The sequence below is a fragment of the Nannospalax galili genome, unplaced genomic scaffold, assembly GCF_000622305.1.
Source record: "Nannospalax galili isolate Female #2095 unplaced genomic scaffold, S.galili_v1.0 scaffold2423, whole genome shotgun sequence".
Taxonomy (NCBI): Eukaryota; Metazoa; Chordata; class Mammalia; order Rodentia; family Spalacidae; genus Nannospalax; species Nannospalax galili.
The window spans coordinates 74,354-95,545 of NW_008349187.1; the positions used below are offsets into that span (position 1 = coordinate 74,354).

Below are 21,192 nucleotides of genomic sequence, written 5' to 3' on the forward strand. Positions count from 1 at the left end.
GATATACTTAAGAAACTGAGCTTTTAAAGGGACTAAGAATTTGTTATTATTTTCCTACTTAAAATGACGGAACAGAGGCTCCAGGCTAGTCAGAACCTCACCAAGTATCAGTGTCACAAGCTAAGTGTTAGACCCCAAAGGGAAAGGTCCTTTGATTCTCTGCCTCCATCAGGCACTTCTTCACAAGGGCAGGTATAAACAAACAAAAGAAGCCAAAAAGTTTTAATTTTATTGAATAAGGAAGTTCATTCAGCACTTACACAGACATCTTAGCAGACAGGACGCTAAAAGAGCAATAGCAGATTGGGGGGAGATGAAGCAGTTTACATTTTCAGTGAAAAACAAAAACTAAACAATAATTGCTACAGGTGTCTTGTAGAATTTATAAAATTCCAAAACAAGGTCTAACAAGTTTACTGTTTAGTGATTTTTTTGTTCTTTCTTAAGGGATGAAAAGCCAATCAATGTATATATTAATGATTAAAACTAATTTAACAGCTTGGAAAAAAAATCCCAAGTAAGAACATAATAAATACAATATAAAAAGGCAAGATTTCAAAATTGTATTATAAGATCATTAACGATAATAGGGGAAAAGGTACACTCAAACCAGCGGTGTGTTACACTAGCTCAAAAGAGAACTCAAAGGCAGAGACGGAAACTGAAGGAGGAAAGCGAAACGGGCCGTTTTTGGAAGTGTGTCCAGAAGACACAGCACAAGGAAATGCTGACACGACTTGAGTGGTCCCCTCCGTTACTCTGCAACAAGACCAGGTGGACTGACCACCTTGACCAGCTCAGTGGCTTAAGCTTTCTCCAAGGACTTGTAGTACTCTGTCAGCACTGTCCAGGCTTTAGGGGCCATGAAACCTTCAGGGGGCTTCTGACCTTCACGGGCAAGTTTGCGCATTCTCGTTCCTGAAATGAATTCAAAGTCTTCATGGCTGAAAGAGAGATAAAATCAGTTATTTCACTATTTTACAAAGTCAATGTGGAATTTAAGGAGCATTTGTTCCTTCTGTCAGGTGATTGTACTAACAAGGAAACTTATCAATCTGAGGTCTGATTAGTCAGAGTAAAAACACAACACAGATGAACATCATCCTGTGTCAGAGCTAGGAAAAAAATTAAATGAATTTTTATTGAGATTGTTGTAGAGTCTTACAAAAACTGTTAGCAAGAGTCTATGTCCACATGATCAGTCCCAACAGGGCAAGTGGCATCTTGTCCAGTGTCACAGTGTATGGCAACCAGTTAAGACACGAACTGCCACCACACCCAGACCCGCACAGCTTTCCCTCTTCTCTTTATGTGAATATTCAATTCTGTATCACCACAGGTAATGGGTGGCTTCTCATCACCCCAGTCCGAAAGTTACAGGGTGGTTCCTCATCACACCAGTCCACAGGTTACAGGGTGGCTCCTCATCACACCAGTCCACAGGTTACAGGGTGGTTCCTCATCACACCAGTCCACAGGTTACAGGGTGGTTCCTCATCATACCAGTCCTTTGGGCTGCTCTTTTCTGGCCACATCATGTCTCCTTCTATCCCCAGTCCCTGGCAAATCTGATTTAGAATTCTTTTTTTCTTAAGATTGATTTATTTAATGTGTATGTATAAGTGCCTGTGTATATGCACATGCACCACATGCATGCAGTGCCCTCGGAGACAAGAAGATGATGATGGATCCCCTGGAACTGGAGTTATAAGCAGTTGTGAGCCAACATGTGGGTGCTGGGAACAGAGCTCGGGACTTTTGGAAGATCAGCGACTACTCCAAACTGCTTGGCCATCTCTCCAGCCCCAGATTTATTTTACTTTATTTTTTTTTAAAGACTACTAAATCTGATTTGTCTATTACAGATAAAAAGTTTTTAAGGAGCTTTAACCTGAAAGTCTAAATGCATACTGGAAAATAGGGCAACCATGAGCACCGATCATCAACACTGTCCCACTGATGAGATACGAAGAGCAAGGGGCCACATCTGTGGCTACAGCACGTGTGTACCTGTAATTTCACTCTCTTCCCTCAAACATAAAACCAACTTAGAAAGCTGACCACAACCCAGCAAGGATTCTGGGTCTTTCGGGTCACCAGCCTACAGGCCCTATTTGTGTCTACCTACTAGAAAGTCCTCCTCACTTCATGACCTTTGGAGCCAACCCAAAGACCCGGTAAAGCCATCAACAGTCAGGAAGCCCTCGCTTCTAGAGTATGTCAGGTACATTTTAACTAAAATCACACATCTAGAAATCACCTTCTGGAAATAATCAAATATGTGTACAGTAGCTACAAGGAAAGCTTCTTTTCATGAGAGCAAAATACTATAAGTAACTTTAAGGTTAAAAGATCCTAAATAAGTTAGTACTACCCTGATTAGAATGCTACACAGTCATTAGTGTAAACATGAGATAAAATGTTCAAGACGTAATTAACAGTTGTATGTGGAATAATCGGGATAGTAAGTATTATATTACCTCAGACTGAATGTCTGACTCTCCCAAAATTCTCATTGAATTTTACTCCTCCAGGTGATGGTATTTGAGGATGGGGCCTTTGGGAAGTGACAAGAGTTAGATGAGGTCATGAGAATAAGAGGCTACAATGGGACTGACCCACTTATCAACAAAGGTAGAGACTCAGGACCCCCAGCCTGGTGTGAAGACATGGCAGGAAAGTGGCTGAGTGTACACAGCTGAGGCCCTCTAGACTCTGAATCTTCTGGTACCTTGATCCTGTACTTCCCAACTTCAAGATCTATGAGGAATATTTGCCATTTAAGCCAGGCTAGGGTATTTTGTTATAGCAGCTCAGATTAAGACAAGACTGCAATTCTGTCAAAATACAGAAAAGGGAAGGAGAGGGCCTATGAGGAAGCAGATCCCAATGGGTATCCCGTGAAGTGCTGCTGAGAGCTGTGTTCTGCTCACTCTGCCTTCTGGGGCTCTCCACAGGATCATTTTTATCAACTGCCATCAACAGTATCAAAATCAAATAATATACACAATTATCCGTAGTAAGAAAGTTACCAGTGACAGAATAAGGTTACAAAACAAAATCTGTCCGTGAGATAAAAAGTGGCAGCAGTTCCTTCATCCCAGCACTAGGAGGCTGATATGGCCCTGAGTTGTTCAAGGCCAACCACAGCTACATAGGGAGATTGTGTCTCAAAGAAATTGGTACACAATAAATAGATGGTAATAGTTTGTTGTTGAAATCTCTAAAGTAATTTAAAATCTCTAAAGTAATTTAAAATCATTTCCAATACTGTGACCTTTAATTAATCTGAAGCCCCAATGACTTGCAACACCTTCCCTGACAAGCTGAACACCAGGTTCAGAACCAAACTGAGAACTTGATACTGTTCTGAAACCCTCTTTCCTGCTACAGCACTATGCTTCCCGTTCTGGCCCCACTGTTGTTGCAATAGCTACACTCCCTGCCCCGCCCACCCCCCACCTTCAGTGACAAACAGCAGGAAAGAGGATTTCAGAACAATGTCAGGGACACAGGACCCAGAGAATAAATATTAACTGACCAAAGACCCAGTACTTTATTATCTTTCTAATTGGGGGCTCAGTAAATATTTGGTAAAATATCAAGTGATGAAAAGGTGTCTGTATGTGCAGGCAGTTTCTCTGGTTCAACACAGAACCTTTTGTTGCCCTAAGGTTTATAAGCATTGTGATTAATTAGAGCCACTTTTACTTGCACACAGAGGCTTCTTCATGCCCTTCACGAGGATCTCTTCATGGGCCCCTTCAGATCCCACTTCCCCCTGACCTCCTCTGCTGTCAGGGAGCCTGGCAGGCAGTCTTCCTAGTCTTTCCCAGTCTTAGCCACTTAGTCTGTGCACAATCAAGTGCTCTGGGCTTCCCACTCATTGGGAATGGGCTCTAGCCAGACAGAGGCATCCAGAACCCTTAGTGACCACACTGGGCAGCTGGCTTCTGCTTCCCTGGCTTTTGCTGCCTGTGCTTAACAGCTAGACTGCTCACAGGGACACGAAAAACCTTGGGCATGGTTTTATACCATCAGCATCTAAGCAACTCCTCCACCCAGCAGGCATGCTCCCATTCCCACCGGTTCCTAAGATCAACCTGACTCATGGTTCTAGTTCTGTCTCTCAGATCAGCTAGATGGCCAACTCCACTCAAGTACATGGTTGTTGATAAATGCTCCACTCCCTCTGAAACATGTCTAAGACCTTCAGTCTGGAAAGCTACACATACAGAATGTGAACACAAACCAGTGTGACTCTGTTAACCAATCACAGGAAACCAATGTCAGGGCTTTATAACCCCATCTCTAACTACTAGCTGAAAGGTACCAGGTCACCCAGGTCTGCAATATCTTCCCTCAGTCGCTCTGTCTGCTCCTCCAGTTCTCCAGCACTACTAGAAAGACAGGAAGAGAAACATATACATTGAACCCAATATTTTAAAGACCTCTTACCTTCTTAGGTAAAGGATTTTTCAAATGTCTGTATGAAATTATCAAAGATGATCAATTAAAACGAACTACTAGTTCCTTTCAAAACAGGATTTGGATTTTAATAGCTTAGATGTGGGGTTTTGCCTCCCACTTCACTGTGTTCAATGTCTTGTACAAAAAGGCAACCTGGCTTAAACATACTGGTCTCTGTAAATGGGTTGGCTACCGTGGCTGATAAATCAGGTAAATCATCCTCCCTTTCTTATGTAAATGGAAAAAAATCTGGCAATCTAATTCTTACATTTGTAATACTAAAGGGAATTTGAGAATATGCATAGCTCTCAAAAGAAAGAAGACTCAGCACTAAGGAAAAGCATTTGCCAAAGGGTTAGGAAGAAAACCAAGAAGAGGACTTAAAAACATTAAAGCCACAAGGGAGCAAAGGGCAAAGCAAGCACTCAAACCTACATTTACAAACCAGAATTTAAATTTTCCTCAGTAGAAGATTAAATCTTGATGAAAGAGATGCAGAAATGTGCTTTCAAAGGAGAGGGGCTGTGTTAACCATAGATAAGGAAAATACATGTGACGAGTAAGAAAAGAAAGGAGAGAAGGCAGGGGAGGCCAAAGTAAAAGGTAGTGAAGCCAATCTGAGGAGAACTCGAGACGGGGCTTCAGCAAGGACGAAGAACAGGAGTGAAGAGAAGGTGATGAGGAAGCGCGGTAACTGGGTCTAGAAAAAGATGAGGTACTTAAATTAAGACAGGATGAGTAAAGATGAGTAAAGAGGCCAAGTTGCCCTGTGAGGATCACAAGCACCCACGTGGGAATGAATCCATCAGCACAGTTAGCAGGGCCATCTTCAGACCAGAGAGGACGTCAAGCACTGATGGATACCATGGAGTGCAGAGTACCCCTCCAATGGTTTCTAAGCAGGGTCACGCTGATCTGATGTAAAACTGCCAAGTGCAGCTGAGAATCCTAATACTGTTTCAGATCCTTGCAAGATGCACTTACGACCCCTACACAAGCTTCCCTGAAGAAAATTATGAACCTGGAGCTTTCTGGTCATGTAAAATGTGAACATTAGTTTTAGCTCAGGTCTTGTGCATTAGGTGCTGGCTCTGAGGTTAATAAAGAAACACACAGCAGCTTGCTGAAAACTGCCTGAACTTTTTGATTAAAGAAAAAAAGCCAGACCAATGAAAGTGCTTTCCTTCCCCTAGAATGCCAAACTGTCTGAAATCCAGAAATTTGTTGCATTGCTTCTATAACTGCACTTCTAAGCCAAGGTCCCCGGGCACCTCTTTTCCTGAAGCTATTTCACACTCCATCTGCCCCGCATGCCACAAGCATTCCCTCATCACATGGAACAGAACTTTCCGCTTCCACGTGGCGTGGCGGTGGCTCTGCCCCACCCTGGCTACAGAAAACACATTGCCCTCGGCCTCACTGTATTTCTATCTCTGTTACATAAAAATTTTACTTTTTATCAGAAGCCAGATTCAAGGACTTGACCCGAGTACCTGTATAATGAAATTACATTTTTATAAGTAGTTCATCTTTAAATGGGCATCATTTTGTAGAAATAATTCAATAAAACAAAAACTGAGCAATTTCTGGAATGATCTAAAATTAGCTCTAAAACTTTACCTATGAGTAATTAGGACTCTGTCGGACACAGAAATGATTTAAAACAAAGGCCCTTCGCTTTCACTACAAAGTAGTTTCAACTGAGGTCACTGTGACGCTGGCTGGATAATCCTCCATGGCACCTGGAAAGAAGCACAAGTGTTTTTGCCTTGTTGTTCTTTTCAAAGCCACTGCGTTACAGATTCTTTATAATCTACAGCAGACAGAATCTAACTATTAAAAAACAAAGGGGAAGGGTTAGAACAGCAGGGAGGGGAAAATCAGCCCAAGAGCTAGCAGCCTACATGGAACACTCAACAACGCACTAACCACATGTGGCCAGCACCTGACGAGCCCAAAGCACGATGACTCGGCCGCTTGCTGACGATTTAAAATCTTTGCAACCATCTGCTGTCCCTCAGTCCACATATGTGGCCATCAGAGCCATCAGGACATGTTCACATGGACAGGAGTCAGAGTCAACAGATGGCCTTCAAGTGTATCTTTTGAAGGTTAGCACTCAAATAACCAGTTGTAAAGATGCCAACTAGATAAGCAACTCAGAGAAGCAGAAGAGAATGTCCTTTGATAGAAATAAAACTAATGGTAGTGAATTGTAAGTGAATCTAAGTATTTTGTATCTAATTAACTTTTCATCTAACTTGAAAGCAGGTCATTTATAACACTAAAGTCCTGAGCCCTGCGTGGTGGCACACACCTTTAATCCCAGCACTCGGAGGCAGAGGCAGGCAGATCTTGTGAGTTTGAGGCCAGCCTGGTCTACATAGTAAATCCAGGTCAGCTGGGGCTACAGGGAGACCCTGTCTCAAAAGGACCAAAAAAAAAGAAGTCCTAAGACTATTATTTAAAATGATCTCTTCAAAATCAAATAAAGCTACTTATGGCTTTCTTTCAGAGACCAAGAAGCACTGGTTAGCATCATCTATGAACATTTCACCTATCTTCTAACCAAAGATCAATGAAACACATGAAATATAATTATAGGATTGGAGCAGTGGCCCAGTGGGTAAAGCTGCACAAGCATAAGGACCCAAGCTCAAATTCAGGAGACTCACTGGAAATTCAAGACCAACAACAACCAAAAAAATCACCTATTTTTGCCTTGTCATTAAGAATGAAATAATGAAGCACACAGGTCTCCAAAGATGTCAAAGTCATTCAAAACGAATGATTCCCAGTAGCAATGACTCTGCTACCCTAAACCTCCTGCTCAAGGCAGAAGCCTACAGTGTGGCGGACAACTTCCTGAACAAGTAATTATATGGCTCAAAGTGCCAACAATGTCAAGGTAGGTAGATCTTAGAAACTGGGTACCAATAAGAAATTCAGATTTGCTATTGCTATAAACTATAAACCCCATCCTCACCCAATGGTGCAAAAATAAGAAAAATGATAAGGTCCCAAAATCACAGGACCAAAAAAGGAAAAAAAAAATCAAGGTAGAGACACAGAATTTGTGACTAGAAGTCTACAGAAAGAGAGGCCGACAATAGGACACAGAACTCAGTCTGCACCAATAGTAATATCTGAAGGTACAGAGGCAGAAAAACCCCATATTTTCAGAGGAAGGAACAGGAAGGGACTCAAGCAGATGCCGTCTTTCTCACTGAGACCTAGAGGCCCACGTGTGCTACCAGTGCGTGTGCTCTTCTTCCGCAGCACAGGGATCTTTCACAGGCTTCCTCATTCCACCATGTTAGCCCCCCACAACCAGGAAGGCCTACAGTACACACAGTTCCAGACATTAACCAAAAGGAGCCACCAAAACATTAACAAAGATCGTTTAGCAGTACAGAAACATGCTCATGAAAAGCAAATAAACTGAAAAGCTGGAAACATGCTCAACTGTGTTGACTGCATGTATAAAGAGAATAAAAGCAAGGGCTGGAGAGATGGCTCAGTGGTTAAGTGTACTGGCTGCTCTTGCAGAGGACCCGGGTTCAGTTCCCAGCGATCCAGCACCCTCTTCTGACTTCTGAGAGTACTGCAGGAGTGTGCTTACATGCAGGCAATATATTCATACACATAAAATAAATTAATTTAATTAAAAATAAAATAAGAATAATAAAAGGAAACCCCACAAAAATACCGGTATTATTTTTTTCTTTTCAAAAGCTTTTGCAATTTTTCTATAAGATATTCTTAACTGGTTTCCCTCTTAGGGCTAACTCATTCCATTTGCCCCTTATTTTCCCAAGAACACATCAAAATCCAGGTACTCTGTTCACCCAGAAAGAAGGAACTTCCTAGCAACCAAAGTTTTTAAGAATGCTCCCGCACACAAGGCCAATTCTTCTGTCCAGCTGGCTGCACACTTCCCTGGGGAGACAGGCTACTCCTCTCCAGAGACAGGAATGCATTCTTAGAGCACTCCTTGCTTGCCTTCCACCTTGTCCTGAGCTGGCGGGTGCCCATGTCCCATATGAGTGATCAAATCTGGTCAGCATTTTGAGACAGTGAGAGAAGTGGAGCATCATCTGTTTGGATTCAAGGTGGTTTGGGTGTTTAAAAGAAAAAGCAAGTCTTCCATGTAGCCTACGCCAGCTCACCAAAGCGCCGCAGAGCATCCCTCTGTCCTACAATGCCAGCTGCTGCTCAGTGCAGAGCTCCTCTTCCTGTTTAGATACCAGGATTGTTTAAAAGCAACACATGGGCATCTTCTGGGATTTTTACTGAAAATACCACAACAATATCTACTTAATACTGCCTTAATACTCCTAAAATTACTTCTACATAAAGTAGAGTTGGTAAAAAGAACAGTTTGTCAAAGGAAGAAGAAAAACAAAAAAAAATGTTTTTCTTCATAGAAAACATGAGATGATCATCTTCTATGAATAAATAAAGACTGAAAAGAGCAAAATCCCTCTGGTTTATGAATTATTTTAGAAAACACAAAACCAGGATCAGCATCCTACCATGAGAACATTTCAGAATCTATTCTGCTACAGAAAACGTAAGCTTTACCTCACAATAACAATGTCATGGTGTCCTAGTTTGTTCTCTATTGCTGTGACAAAATACTCTGACCACTACCAACTTGGGGAGGAAAGGGTTTATTTAGCTTACGTATCCCGGGTCACAATTCACCCGGGAGCCCAAGGTAGGAACTCAGGGCGGGAACCTGGAGGCAGGAGCTAGAGCAAAGGCCATGGAGGAACTCTGCTTACTGGCTTGCTCCCTGCCCCCTGCTTAGCCTTCTTTCTTACACCAACACAGGCCCACCTACCCAGGAGTGGCACTACCCACAGTGGGCTGGGCCCTCCCACCATCACTCATCAAGAAGATGCCCCTCAGACATAGCCACAGGTCAGTCCAATAGAGGCAATTCCCCAATTGAGGCTCCCTCAACCCAGGTGTGTCAAGTTGACACTAAAGCTATCCAGCACACACAACAAACACAAGTCAGGCACCAATTCCATCCCACCTTTATGCCTACATGTCTCTAAAAGCCTCTGTCCATCACCTCTGAAATCCCAGAGAATACTGAACTGTGCTGGTGTTGGTTTTTAAACTGAATAAAATGGTGGAATCCTTGGGTTTATATATTTGTTAAGAAAACATTCAGTCTCCATTTAACATAGCAATAATACTACAAGTCCTACCAATTGTGTCCCCTAAAGATGTTTTGAGTTAATCCATTTTTTCCAATTCCTAAGCCACAACCCACCCAAATCTAAGCTACCACCAACTCTTGCTTGTACTAGTGCACACCTTACTGACGTTCCCTGATACTCTTGTTTTCTAAGGTCCTAGGTCATCTTAGACTTTCACATTCTGTGACAATAGCTTCGGACTCCTCTTTGGGTAAGTGCAGTTATTTTGTAACCTACATCTTGTGATTCTAACACATTTAGTCTTGGCCAGTCGGCTTCTGCTGAGTGTTCATTTCTTTTCTTGCTTGTGGCATCTGGGTGCCCTGTTAATTCTGTTATTTTTGATGTAAGTTGTTCAAGATATATGGAATTACTAATAATGAAGAACGAGGACACGAAGTCTCCAAAGAGACCTGTGTTTGCTTCTGCTGAATGCTTAGAAACATGCCATGTGGAGAATCCCTAAAAGGAATTCAATGGCTTGAGGGGATTTTACTTGTTTTGATATTAATCAGGTAATACAAGTGTGGTCCGTTTGAGCAGAGCTCTGCGCTTTCAGCTTTCAAATCTAGAATCCAGTGCTGTTTACTGTCTTTGGTGGCTGGAAAATATCTAATTCGTGTCAAGAAGTCCCACAGGAATGGAGTGACTCCCATGGACTCTGCACCTTACTGAGAACCAGGCTTGTGTTTTCTGTTACCACCTGCAATATGAAGCCATAAAAATCAGTGCACCAGTCTGCCAGGTTCCCCATGGCAAACAGCTTCAAACACATTCTAGCATTCACTTAGCAGTTTGCCCTGTGGGTCTTATCACAACTTGTCAGCTCCACAATTCTTGTCATTAGAAAGTTGTATTTTATCTAGTCTTTCAAGTCAGTTGTTTAAGAGAGTCAAACTATATATTTAACCTCATTGAAAAATCTTTTTTTTTTTTTTTTTTTTCGGTCTTTTTGAGACAAGGTCTCCCTGTAGCCCCAGCTGGCTGGAACTCACTATGTAGACCAGGCTGGCCTTGAAGTCACAGAGATCCACCTGCCTCTGCCTCCCTAATGCTGGGACAAAAGGCGTGTGCCACCACACCCAGCTTTTTCCTCCTGTTTTGTTTTGCTTTGCAAAAATCTTGAACTACTCATTGCCCAGCCCACACCATGACAATGCCACCGTTGAAAAACTCCAATCTACTCTCCTTCCTTTCCAATGTTACAGCAGCCTGAAGGCCATTTCAACTTTGGAACCCACATCCTGCTTCCCAGGATACACCAGAAAGGTAGAGAGCAGCTTTGCCACTCTTTAAGGCCTGCTCAAAAGAATAGAGTACCTCTGCCCTTCCATGCAAAGGTGGCATTCTGATCTGCACCAAAGATTAGAACATTTCATACTAAATAAGTGGGCCTGTCATTCGCCAATCCACGCTAACAGATGGGAGGGAGACTTACCCCTTTACTCAGATAATGAGCTTTGCTTCCCAGGGCCCCATGCATGGTGCAGCTGCCTACGAAGCTATGGCCATGCAGTTCTGCCGGATCAGCCCGCTGTTCTCAGTCCTAACTCAGAAAAACCTAACTTTTCCTCTTTCTTCTTTTCTCTCTTTTCCGGATACTGTTCAAAGCTTAAGGACATGATCTTTGGCATCTTGAGCTTTCTCGCTTTCTCTGGAGCTGCCTGCTTTTTGCCATGTGGCCACCCTGCGGTGCTTGCTAACCTCAAGTGCTGAACACGCCAGCCTCATGGAGAGGTGTGGCTTTCTCTCTGCTTCTCCGTACCCGCTCCTGGCAGCTGCTGGTTTACAGCTTGCCTACCCTACTGCTTTCTCTCAAACTTTGGTAAAACTGTCCTTGAACTTCCTGATGATTACATTTTTGAATTCTTTTATTAATGACACTAAGAACCCAAAAAGGGAACCCGGTAGCACAGAGAATTCCCTTTACTGACTACCCATCATCTTTCTTTAGTTCCCATCTCCTTTCCAAACCCTCTAAGATCTTTCTTGCTCTTGCACCTTGCCATGTGCTGATGATCTCTCGAATGCTATTTCTCCTTCTTTACCCAAAGGAATGCCATTCTCTCAGCTCAAATGTCACTTGGTTTGGGAAACCATTTGTGATGCCTCACACTTGGACAGAGGGGTGCTAGCAGAGGGTGCATTCACCCTTACCTGTGCTGTCAGAAGCTCATTGTTCTAGCTCCCTAGAACTTAGGTTCTTAAAGGCAATGACAATATCTGACACTTTCTAACTACAGGGCCCAACCCTAGCAATGACATTAAACATAGTAAAGTCTCAGTAACTAATTAATAAATGCATAGCAAAGTCACATTCTGCACTCAGTTCAATATCATAATGACTTCAATACAAGATACAGTAAAAACAAAATACATAATCTGAATACTCATCAGAGCCATCACAGAACAGCCCAGCCTGGCCAGAGGACTCAGGCAAGCTACCAAGTCTTCTGATCTAAAGAACTACAAGGGAACACACTACTTCTGTTTTAACCCAGTAAATTTGCAGAAACTTGTTATTTTAGCAACTGAAAACTAATACACTTAGCAACTGAGGGACAGTGACATAGGTTCACAGCACAGGGGCTGGAGAGAAGGCTCAGTGGTTAAAAGCACTGGCTGCTCTTCCAGAGGACCAGGGTTTGGCTCTCAGCACCCACATAGCAGCTAACAATGTCAGTAACTCCAATTCCAGAGGATTCAATGTCCCCTTCCGGCCTCCACAAGCACTGCAACACTTACATATGCAGGCAAAACACTCATACACAAAATAAAATCAATCAAAAATAAATAAACAAACAAACAAATAAATAAACAAACAAACAAACAAATAAATAAATAAATAAATAAATAAATAAATAAATAAAGTCACAGCACAGAAACTATGGCAATAAGTGAACCCTCCTGTGAAGGTAAGTAAAGGAGAGAATACCTGAAAACACAATGGAGGATCTGCACAATCAGTGCTTTTACACCTCTACCAGGCACTGCACGGGTCCTTCAGATTAGATAAGAGGGCATCTTTGGCAGTTGAGCTATTTCTCCAGTAGTATATCATATAAAGCACATGCCACAGGGGCTGGAGAGATGGCTCAGTGGTTAAAAGCACTGGCTGCTCCTGCAGACAAGCTGGGTTTGGTTCCCAGCACCCACATGGTGGTTAAAACAGTATGTCACTCCAGTATCAGGGGATCTAATGCTCCCTTCTGACCTCTGCAGACATTGCATGACATGGGTGCACTTACACACATGCAAGCAATGCTCGCATACAAATACAGTAAAAATAGTAATAAATACAATGTTACAGAGTACACTCTACATTTAAAATAGAAAAGAAATGCTCTGCTAGCACGTGACCGTGCCACACACCACTTACACGTCCATCGCTCCATCACTCTGCTGCACAGGCACTTTTCACCCATGTTCTCTCCTTTTTCGAAATTTGCTACTTTAATGATCTACATAATTCTGCATTTGTCTAACCAGTTACAAAGATTTACTCTTTAAAAAATAAAAAAGAAGAAAATACTCTAAAAGTTGGTAATATCTGCAGTGGGACTGTAGTTCTACAATTAAATCCCCATGACCACTATTAGAGCTAACCCAAACCTCTTCAACTTCCTAAATATAAACGCATGATCTTATCATAATGCCTATCAGCAATTATCTTGCCTGAGATCTTCGTGAAATTACTCCCCCTAAGCCTTGTCTTACACTGGTATTAAGGTGAGTCAAAAGCTACAAAACTCATTAATTAAATAAAAGCTGGCATTGAGTAATGTCCATTAATCACACAAAGACAACCTCATGTGTGCATAATAACTGTTTTCTCACGCATCAAAGATTATCGCCTTTCCACAAAATTTTAATCACTTTCCAACATATTCCCATCAACTTAATTATATTTGAACACAAAAACAAAAATTAGAAAACTAAGGCATTTTTAAAGCTTCCCAAGTTACAACTTATTAAGATTTGGTAACTCAAAAAAAAATTCCAAGGAATAAGCCACTCATGCAACTAATGCAGAATTCATCTTTGGAAAATCTTGAGAATGGATGTAATTATTTAGCTTTAATGATTAGAAGGGAGACTTAAAGCAGTACTACACAGATTTAACCAAACATCAAAGTTATCAAGGGCTTTACCAGCACATTAATCAACAGCATACAGATGGGGTCTAGGGTCCTGTGTGTGATTAAATTAGCTGGTCAGACACAGGGACCACAGAAATGAAACATATCAGCCCAAAAGTGGAAAGGGAAAACTATTCTTTTTTCAGCTTTGCTTGGTTTTCTTTGTGTGCATATGTCTGGCATGTGCATGAGTGTGTTCATATGAGTCTGTAGATACATGAGTGTGGCTGCTGGTGTGCATGCATACGTGTGTATGGATGCAGAGGCCAGGTCAACCCCAGGTGTCATTCCCCAGGAGCTACCCACCTTGTTTTTTGAAACACAGTCTCTTGCTGCCCTGGGACTCATTGATTAGGCATGGGTAATTGGCCAAAGAACCCCAGGGATTGTCTGCCTCCCCAAGGTTGGAATTGTAAGTACATACTACCACACCAAGCTTTTTTTTTAAGATTTATTTTATGTGTATGAGTGTGCAACTGTGTGTGGGTATGTGCATATAAGTATAAGTGCCTGCAGGGGCCCAAATTGGATCACTGTGGAGCTGGAGTCACAAGCAGTTGTGAACCACACAACATGTGTGCAGGGAACAGAGCTTGGGTCCTCTACAAGAACAGTATGTGCTTTCAGCCACTGAGCCATCTCTCCAGCCCCACCATGCCAAGCTTTTTACATGGGTTCTGAAGATCAAACTCCGGCCCTCATGCCAGCTCTTTACCCACTGAACTATCTCCTAGTCCCTTGTTGGACTTTCATCTAAATGGAAAGTATTTAGCCACTGGGAGCAACGATTCCATTTTTTCCTTGCTCTGCCTTGCCACTGTGTAACTGGCCACGACATTCACCATAATTCTTACAACAAGATGAAATTGACAACTACTATTCACAATCTAAACACTCAAGATAAGAAACAAAGAGATACTGCACCCTGCACTGCTCTGACACTGTGTGTCTTACAGATTGATAGGAAGGCCCTGCTTCCGTCCTCAGGAGCTTGAGGGTGGGGGCACGCCTCTCGACAGTCTAAATAAGGCCATTTGATGGACACCTACATAAATTTATCCATAAAAGGGTGGGACTATACCCAAAATACTTTCCTTATTTATATTTCAAGATTTCAATCACCTGTTGTGGTAATACAAAGTTTACCATAACTGGTAACTTGTAACATTTTTCTTAGTATTCTTGTTTTTAAACTTCCAAACTATGTCCTTGGAGCTGCATTCTGTGTGGTGCAATTCTGGCCTATGTACATGCATGTGCATATATATGTGTGTGTGTGTGTGTGTGTGTGTGTGTGTGTGTGTGTGTGTGTGTGTGTGTGTGTGTGTGTGTGTGCTTACACAGACACAAAGACATTTAAAAGTTAAGGACAAACCTGCATGATTACAAAAATGATTTTATACCAAGGATAAAAATGTACTGTTAGCTACCAATTCTTCTAGAGTGGCTCAGAGTGCCCTGGGCTCTGGGTCAATCCAAGGTCTTCAGCAAACAGAGAGAATAGGCCCTGTCCTGAGTTTCACACGTGGCCACAGGCAGGGAGGGAAGGGAGACCCTCCTGTACTTGTTGCTTATTCATGCTCATAAGATTTCCTTGTATTTTAGCTATAGCTCACTGCTCTACTGACGTGTGCTCTCTCCAGAACTGACACACCCTAAGATGAGAAACCAAGGGGGCTTCCACTCTTCAATGTCCATGGCAGCTTTTATCCAGATAACACATGGATGTGTGCATGCCACAGCCTACTTGTGGAGATCAGAAGACAACTTGTGGGACCCAGCGTGGGTCCCAGTGATCAAGATCAGGTCAGCAGGGCTGCCCACTGAGCCATCTTGTCAGTCCATCTTTTACTTATATTTGAATGTTGATCCATTTACTTTACTTCTTTCTTCTGAATTTTTTGTGACAGGGTTTCATGTAGCCTAAGCTGATCTCCAATTATCTATGTAGCTATGGATGACCTTAAACCCCTGATTCTCCTGCTTCCACATCCCAAGTGCTGGGACTACAAGTGTGTGTCAATATTCCTTTTAGAAACAGGAGAATATTCTTTTAATTTTTTCAGTTTCTTTTTGTTTCCTGTCCCTGCTACGACAAAATGGGTCACACTAAATGAAGAGACTGGGTCATAGTCAGCACTGTTTCTAAACAGTCACCATAAAAAGAAGGGCAAGTATGCTCAGACTAAAGTTTCTAATAGTTTTCAGTCAGTGATGTCAATAGAGTTGATGCTGACAAAATATAAATTTAAAAATGATTATGTTTCACTTGCATTATTTTTACTTGCTAAATGTGAACCATAATTTGCGCTAAAAAAAGGGAGGGGGGTTGACTGAGAATCAATCAAAAACACAACTCGCATAAATTACCTATAAAAATAATTATGGGTACTACTGGAGAAAGCAACAGAAAGACCTGGGAGGGAGCTGCCTCATCCACTGCCATCATTCCAAAGATGAGGAGTAAGGGCAGAAAAGACATAGGACTCAGGTCACACCACAGAGACAGGGCTAGTCTCCAGAACTTAGCTTCACACTGCTACTGTAAACTTACAAAGTGTTGGGATAGAAACTGAGTGTTTGGGATAGAAACAAAGTGTTGGCTCAGAAGTGTCTTCTGGCTACTCTTACAGAGGACCCAGGCTCAGTTCCCAGCACTCACATGGCAGCTAACAACCATCCATACCTCCAGGTCCAGGGCATCCAATGTCCTCTCTCACCTCTGTGGGCATTGCACAACATAGTATACTTGTACATGTAAGCAATACACTCATACACATAAAAGTTAAAAAAAAGAAAAAAACCTTACCAAGGGTACTACTCAAAGATATCATCCACAGAAACTATTGTAATTTTGTCAAAGAGATATAGATACATGCTTAATATTACCATATAGTTATTTGTTTACATATCGGCAGTACTAGGAACTGAACCCAGGGCCTTGTGTGTCCTAGTCAAAGACTCTACCACTGAACCACATCTCCACTCTTTGCACCTTATTCTGAGACAGGGTCTCCCTAACTTGCCCAGGCTATTCTCAAACTGTGATCCTCCTGTCTCAGGCTTCTGAGTAGCTGGGCCTCCAAGCCTATAGGAACAAAGGCTGTAAAGAGCCAGTTTAGGCAACACAGTACTGATGTGGAGACCTGACATGAGTCAAGATGGCTAATGCTAGACATCCAGAGGGTTATGAGTCAGTACAAAATGGCTGACACTCAATGTCCGAGGACCCCAAAATAAACAGGGACACTATCTGTTATAGAACTATTTGGGGGAGAATGCCACTTTTATGATTTTTATGTGATTCTTTATAAATATGGCCTTGAGATAAGATGTCAGAGGCCAGAGCCTTCACCTTCACCAACTTGCCTATAGGCCTGTGTGCCAAAGAGCACCTGGTGCCCCAGTGGCTACCTGCCTAGCTACCTGTGCTGGTGAACAAGGCATGTCTTATTTACCAGCAGCTCCTCGAATCTCTTCAACCTCCAGCCCCCTGTGTCCCTGCTTTCCTGGCATTGGACCTTGGACCTCACAAAGCCAATCAATCACTTATACTAAAAGTTGGTAGCAGACAAGATAGACATGAAGTATAAACACTGCCCAAGGACCACAAAACAAAACTTCCCAGACCACAAACTCTGAAACTAGAGCCAGTAAAACTAGATCCCATTATTAGTTTGACTTTTATTTTTACTTCTAACTCTAGAACAATGAAAAATTAGTTTCCCTGATTCGGCTTTTCCTGAAACCGGTCCAGCAAAGCCTGCCATCAAAGGCTGTGGAGACAAGACAACGTGCTGAGCTCTGGAAGCAGCTCGGACAATAAAAGGCTGGAGTCAGCTGGGGTGGAGGAGGCACTTACTGTTCACAGTCATAGTAGTCCATTCGCTTCTTCTTCCTGTTGTACGCTGCAACTCGAAAGGGAACGATTTCCAAGGTGATGAGGCCAGGGGCCATCGTCAGCACCTTGGCACCATGGGTCGGCTCATAGAGGTCCTTCCCTGTTTCTGGATGAGGCATGCCAGCAGGGTCTCGTCCAACAATATAAAAATTGGCTCCTGCAACCATCCGTGCTCTGCAGTGCCACTGGACCTAGAATAAATGTCCACATATTAGACAACTCTGCGTTTATGATTAAGTATCTGGAAATAGCAAATGGATAATAAATGCACACAATTTTATGTTTCAACACTTTACCACTGAGCTACATCTCAACATGTGTTTTATAACTTCATTCTCTAAAAGTAAAAAATCACAAGCCTCTTGGGAGGCTTGAAGCAAAATTAGGCCTCCAAACCCAAAACATTAATGGGCATGTGTGTGTGTGTATACACATGTATTGACATGTTATATGGTTATGAGATATGTGAACGGACATGTATAGCCATGTGTATGATTTTACATAATCATAAGAAGTCATTCATAAAGCTCAAAATCCAATCTACAATAGAAGTCAGGATACAGTCGATACCTGGAGGGAAGTACTGCTAGGGCCGCCTGGATAGGGCGATGCTCTGGAGTTTGCTCTGGGACCTCGGTTCTGGCAGTAAGGCTGGCTCACTGTTCACTGAGCTGCATGCACACTTACACTTTATAAGCCTTTCCTTTTTTGTCAGAAAAAAACACAACAGTACTGAATGGAAATGACCTACCTTATACACTTACATAAGCTGATACTGAGAAAAACACGTAGCTAAGTGACTACAACTTCAAGGTACCGGGTCCAAGCAAAACGAGTAAAGAGCCGTACTACATGTAAAACCAGCTCTGAAGTCCACCCTTCACATTAAGGCCTATCATTTAAAAACAAGATCAGTCTAACATCCAGCACAGTGAAACTTCAGAGCAGTAAGAGATCATCTATAGTTCAACATCTTCTTAAACTTGAAGCAATCAAAGCCCCAGGATTTGGCCAAAGATATGTAGGACAAGCCCAGGCCTAGAAGTCTGGAATTTGGCTGATTGTATACAGTCATCACTGCTACATACAAAACCAGACATAATGGCTACTACACATGAGCAAGCACAGCATTCTATTGTTTTGTCTTCATTCTGTCTTTCTTGACAGTTTCTTTTACATCCAGCATTTAGTTTTTATCAACAAAGCTTAAAAAGCGCAACAGAACACCAGAAACCATAGATCCTCTATTTGAAGTGGTCGTGTCGGGGTTTCGATTGTATCCACTGTATTTACCTTCAGACCTTCAAACAGTGGATGCACAATGGTCTGTCTTCACTGTTAAACTGTAGCTACTGTATAGTATAGGCATTACTTGCACATCATGTAACTCTCCTGTTATAAGACATGATGTTTCCCTCTCAGTTCCCATCCCATTTCCCCACACAGTGATACACTGTTCCTGACTAAATCATCTGCAAAATGGGAACTGCACTAGTATTCATCTCACGGAATTTTAACATATTTTCTTATTTTTATTTTATGTGCATGAGTGTACTGCTTGCATGTTATGTAAGTACACCCAGGTCATGCAATGCCCATGGAGGTCAAAAGGGGGTGTTGAACTCTCCTGAAACTGGAGTTACAGATGGCTGTTAGCTGCCATGTAGGCACCGAGAATCGAACCAGGTCCTCTGCAAGAGCAATCAGTTCTCTTAACCACTAAGCCATCACTCCAGCTCCCTCACAGAATTTTAAAGAAAATAAATGAAACATGAGGATTTGGAAGTCCTGGTGTACAGTAAGTATGCACTATGTTACTCATTATTAGTCTTTATTTTTATTCAGCTCCTTACACAACAGCTTGTTTTTCTAGAGAAAACTGGCTGCCTTGACCTTTTCCCACTTGTCTAGGTGTCCCTATTCCATGTCTATGTGTCATATTCTTGCTAACCTCCTCTGCAAGCACAAAGCATTCCCATCTCCCTTGTAGTGTGGCCATTTGGCTGAACTGTGGCCAAGGAACAGAGCCAACGTGATGTACAGAACTTCCAACTGTGGCCCATAAAAATCATTCCCAGCTCTGTCCTGGTTTTCCCTTACCATTTGCTAAATATTTGAAGGGACCCAAAGTCTTATATCAGCGTTGGCTTTAATTGTCAATGTGACATACCTGGAAAGAAGAACCCTCAAAGGGCAATTTCCTCTATCAGATTAGGAATCTGTTCTGTTGGATTGGCCTGAGGACATGTCTATGAGGCATTTTCTTACTCTCTGAGTGGTATAAGAGGGTCTAGCCCACTGTGGCGGTGCCCCCTGGGCAGGTGGTCCTGGACTGTGTAAGAAAGCAGGCTAAGCACAGATCAAGGGAGCAAGCCAGTAAGCAGGAGTCCCCCATGTTGAGTTCCTGCCTGAGCTCCCTCAATAATGAACTGTGCTGTGAAGCAGAAGCCAAACTAACCCTTTCCTCTCTGGTCAGTGTTTTATCACAGCAACAGATATTCTATGACTAGGTTTTTTTAAAAAGATTATGTGTGTGTGTGTGTGTGTGTGTGTGTGTGTGTGTGTGTGTGTCTATATCTGTGTGAGTGTATACCAAATATGTGCAGGTAGGTACCCCTAAACGCCTGAGGAGAGCATCCCCTGGGGCTAGAGTTACAGGCAGTTGTGAGCCACCAGATGTGGGTTCTGGGAAGCAAACACTCTTAAGCACTGAGCCATCTGTCCTGTGTACAATTTTTTCCTACTATGGCACTGCTACTACTTATGCTAAGTTGTGAAAGGCTCTGTATGAACATAGTAACGAAACATGATACTGACACTTGCCTGTTCCCTACATACATATAAATGCTATTCTTGCTTCATCCACCATCAGACCCAGTCCATCTGTGGTCTCCTCTGTCCCTGCACAGAAGACCTCTACTAATTCAGACTCAACCTTACATGAAGAGGTCAGTCAGAATGTTATCAGTTAATCTCTTGTATCTCTGCCTCATGGAAATTAGAAGCTGTTTGTACAGAGCTCAATTAAAGAGTAGTCTAGGGAGGTCAAGATGGCTCAGTGGGTCAAAGCACTTGCCACCAAGCCTGTCAACCTGAGTTGGATCCCCACAACCTGCATGATGGAAACAGAGAACCAGTTCCTGTGGGAAGCGAGCACAGCCGAGCCAGCCAAAGATGGAGCCCTGGCTGGCTGCCAAACCTCGTGCTGTTTACTCCAACTCTTGGCTGATTGCCAAGGCTCATGATTCCCGCTTGCTTACTCCAAAGTATGGAGAGGCCAAACAGGTGCTGCCAGCCTGATGATCTTGCTACATGGCTAATGAGCTGCACTCTGCCTGCCCACTGCACGTGTGTGTGCCCTGATTGGTCCTGGCTAGAGGGAGGGCTGTTGGAAATGCTATATGAACAGCTGAGGTGTGTAATAGAGGAGAATAGAAAAGAACAGAACAGCAACAACGAGACAGCATCA

The 21,192-nt window shown here is 42.6% G+C and overlaps 1 protein-coding gene across 2 annotated transcripts in view; it reads right to left on the bottom strand.

Annotated features, from left to right (window-relative positions):
• Positions 1-208: 208 nt before the first annotated feature.
• Positions 209-21,192, bottom strand: part of Papss1 (3'-phosphoadenosine 5'-phosphosulfate synthase 1) — a 114,294-nt gene continuing 93,310 nt past the window's right edge. For both annotated transcript variants that reach the window (XM_008846534.3, XM_017801481.2), the window contains exons 11-12: positions 17,685-17,914; positions 209-944 (exon numbers count right to left, since the gene is read on the bottom strand). In XM_008846534.3, coding sequence (XP_008844756.1) covers positions 806-944; positions 17,685-17,914 — 369 coding nt within the window. In that variant the 3' untranslated portion in view covers positions 209-805. The remainder of the gene's footprint in view (positions 945-17,684; positions 17,915-21,192) is intronic.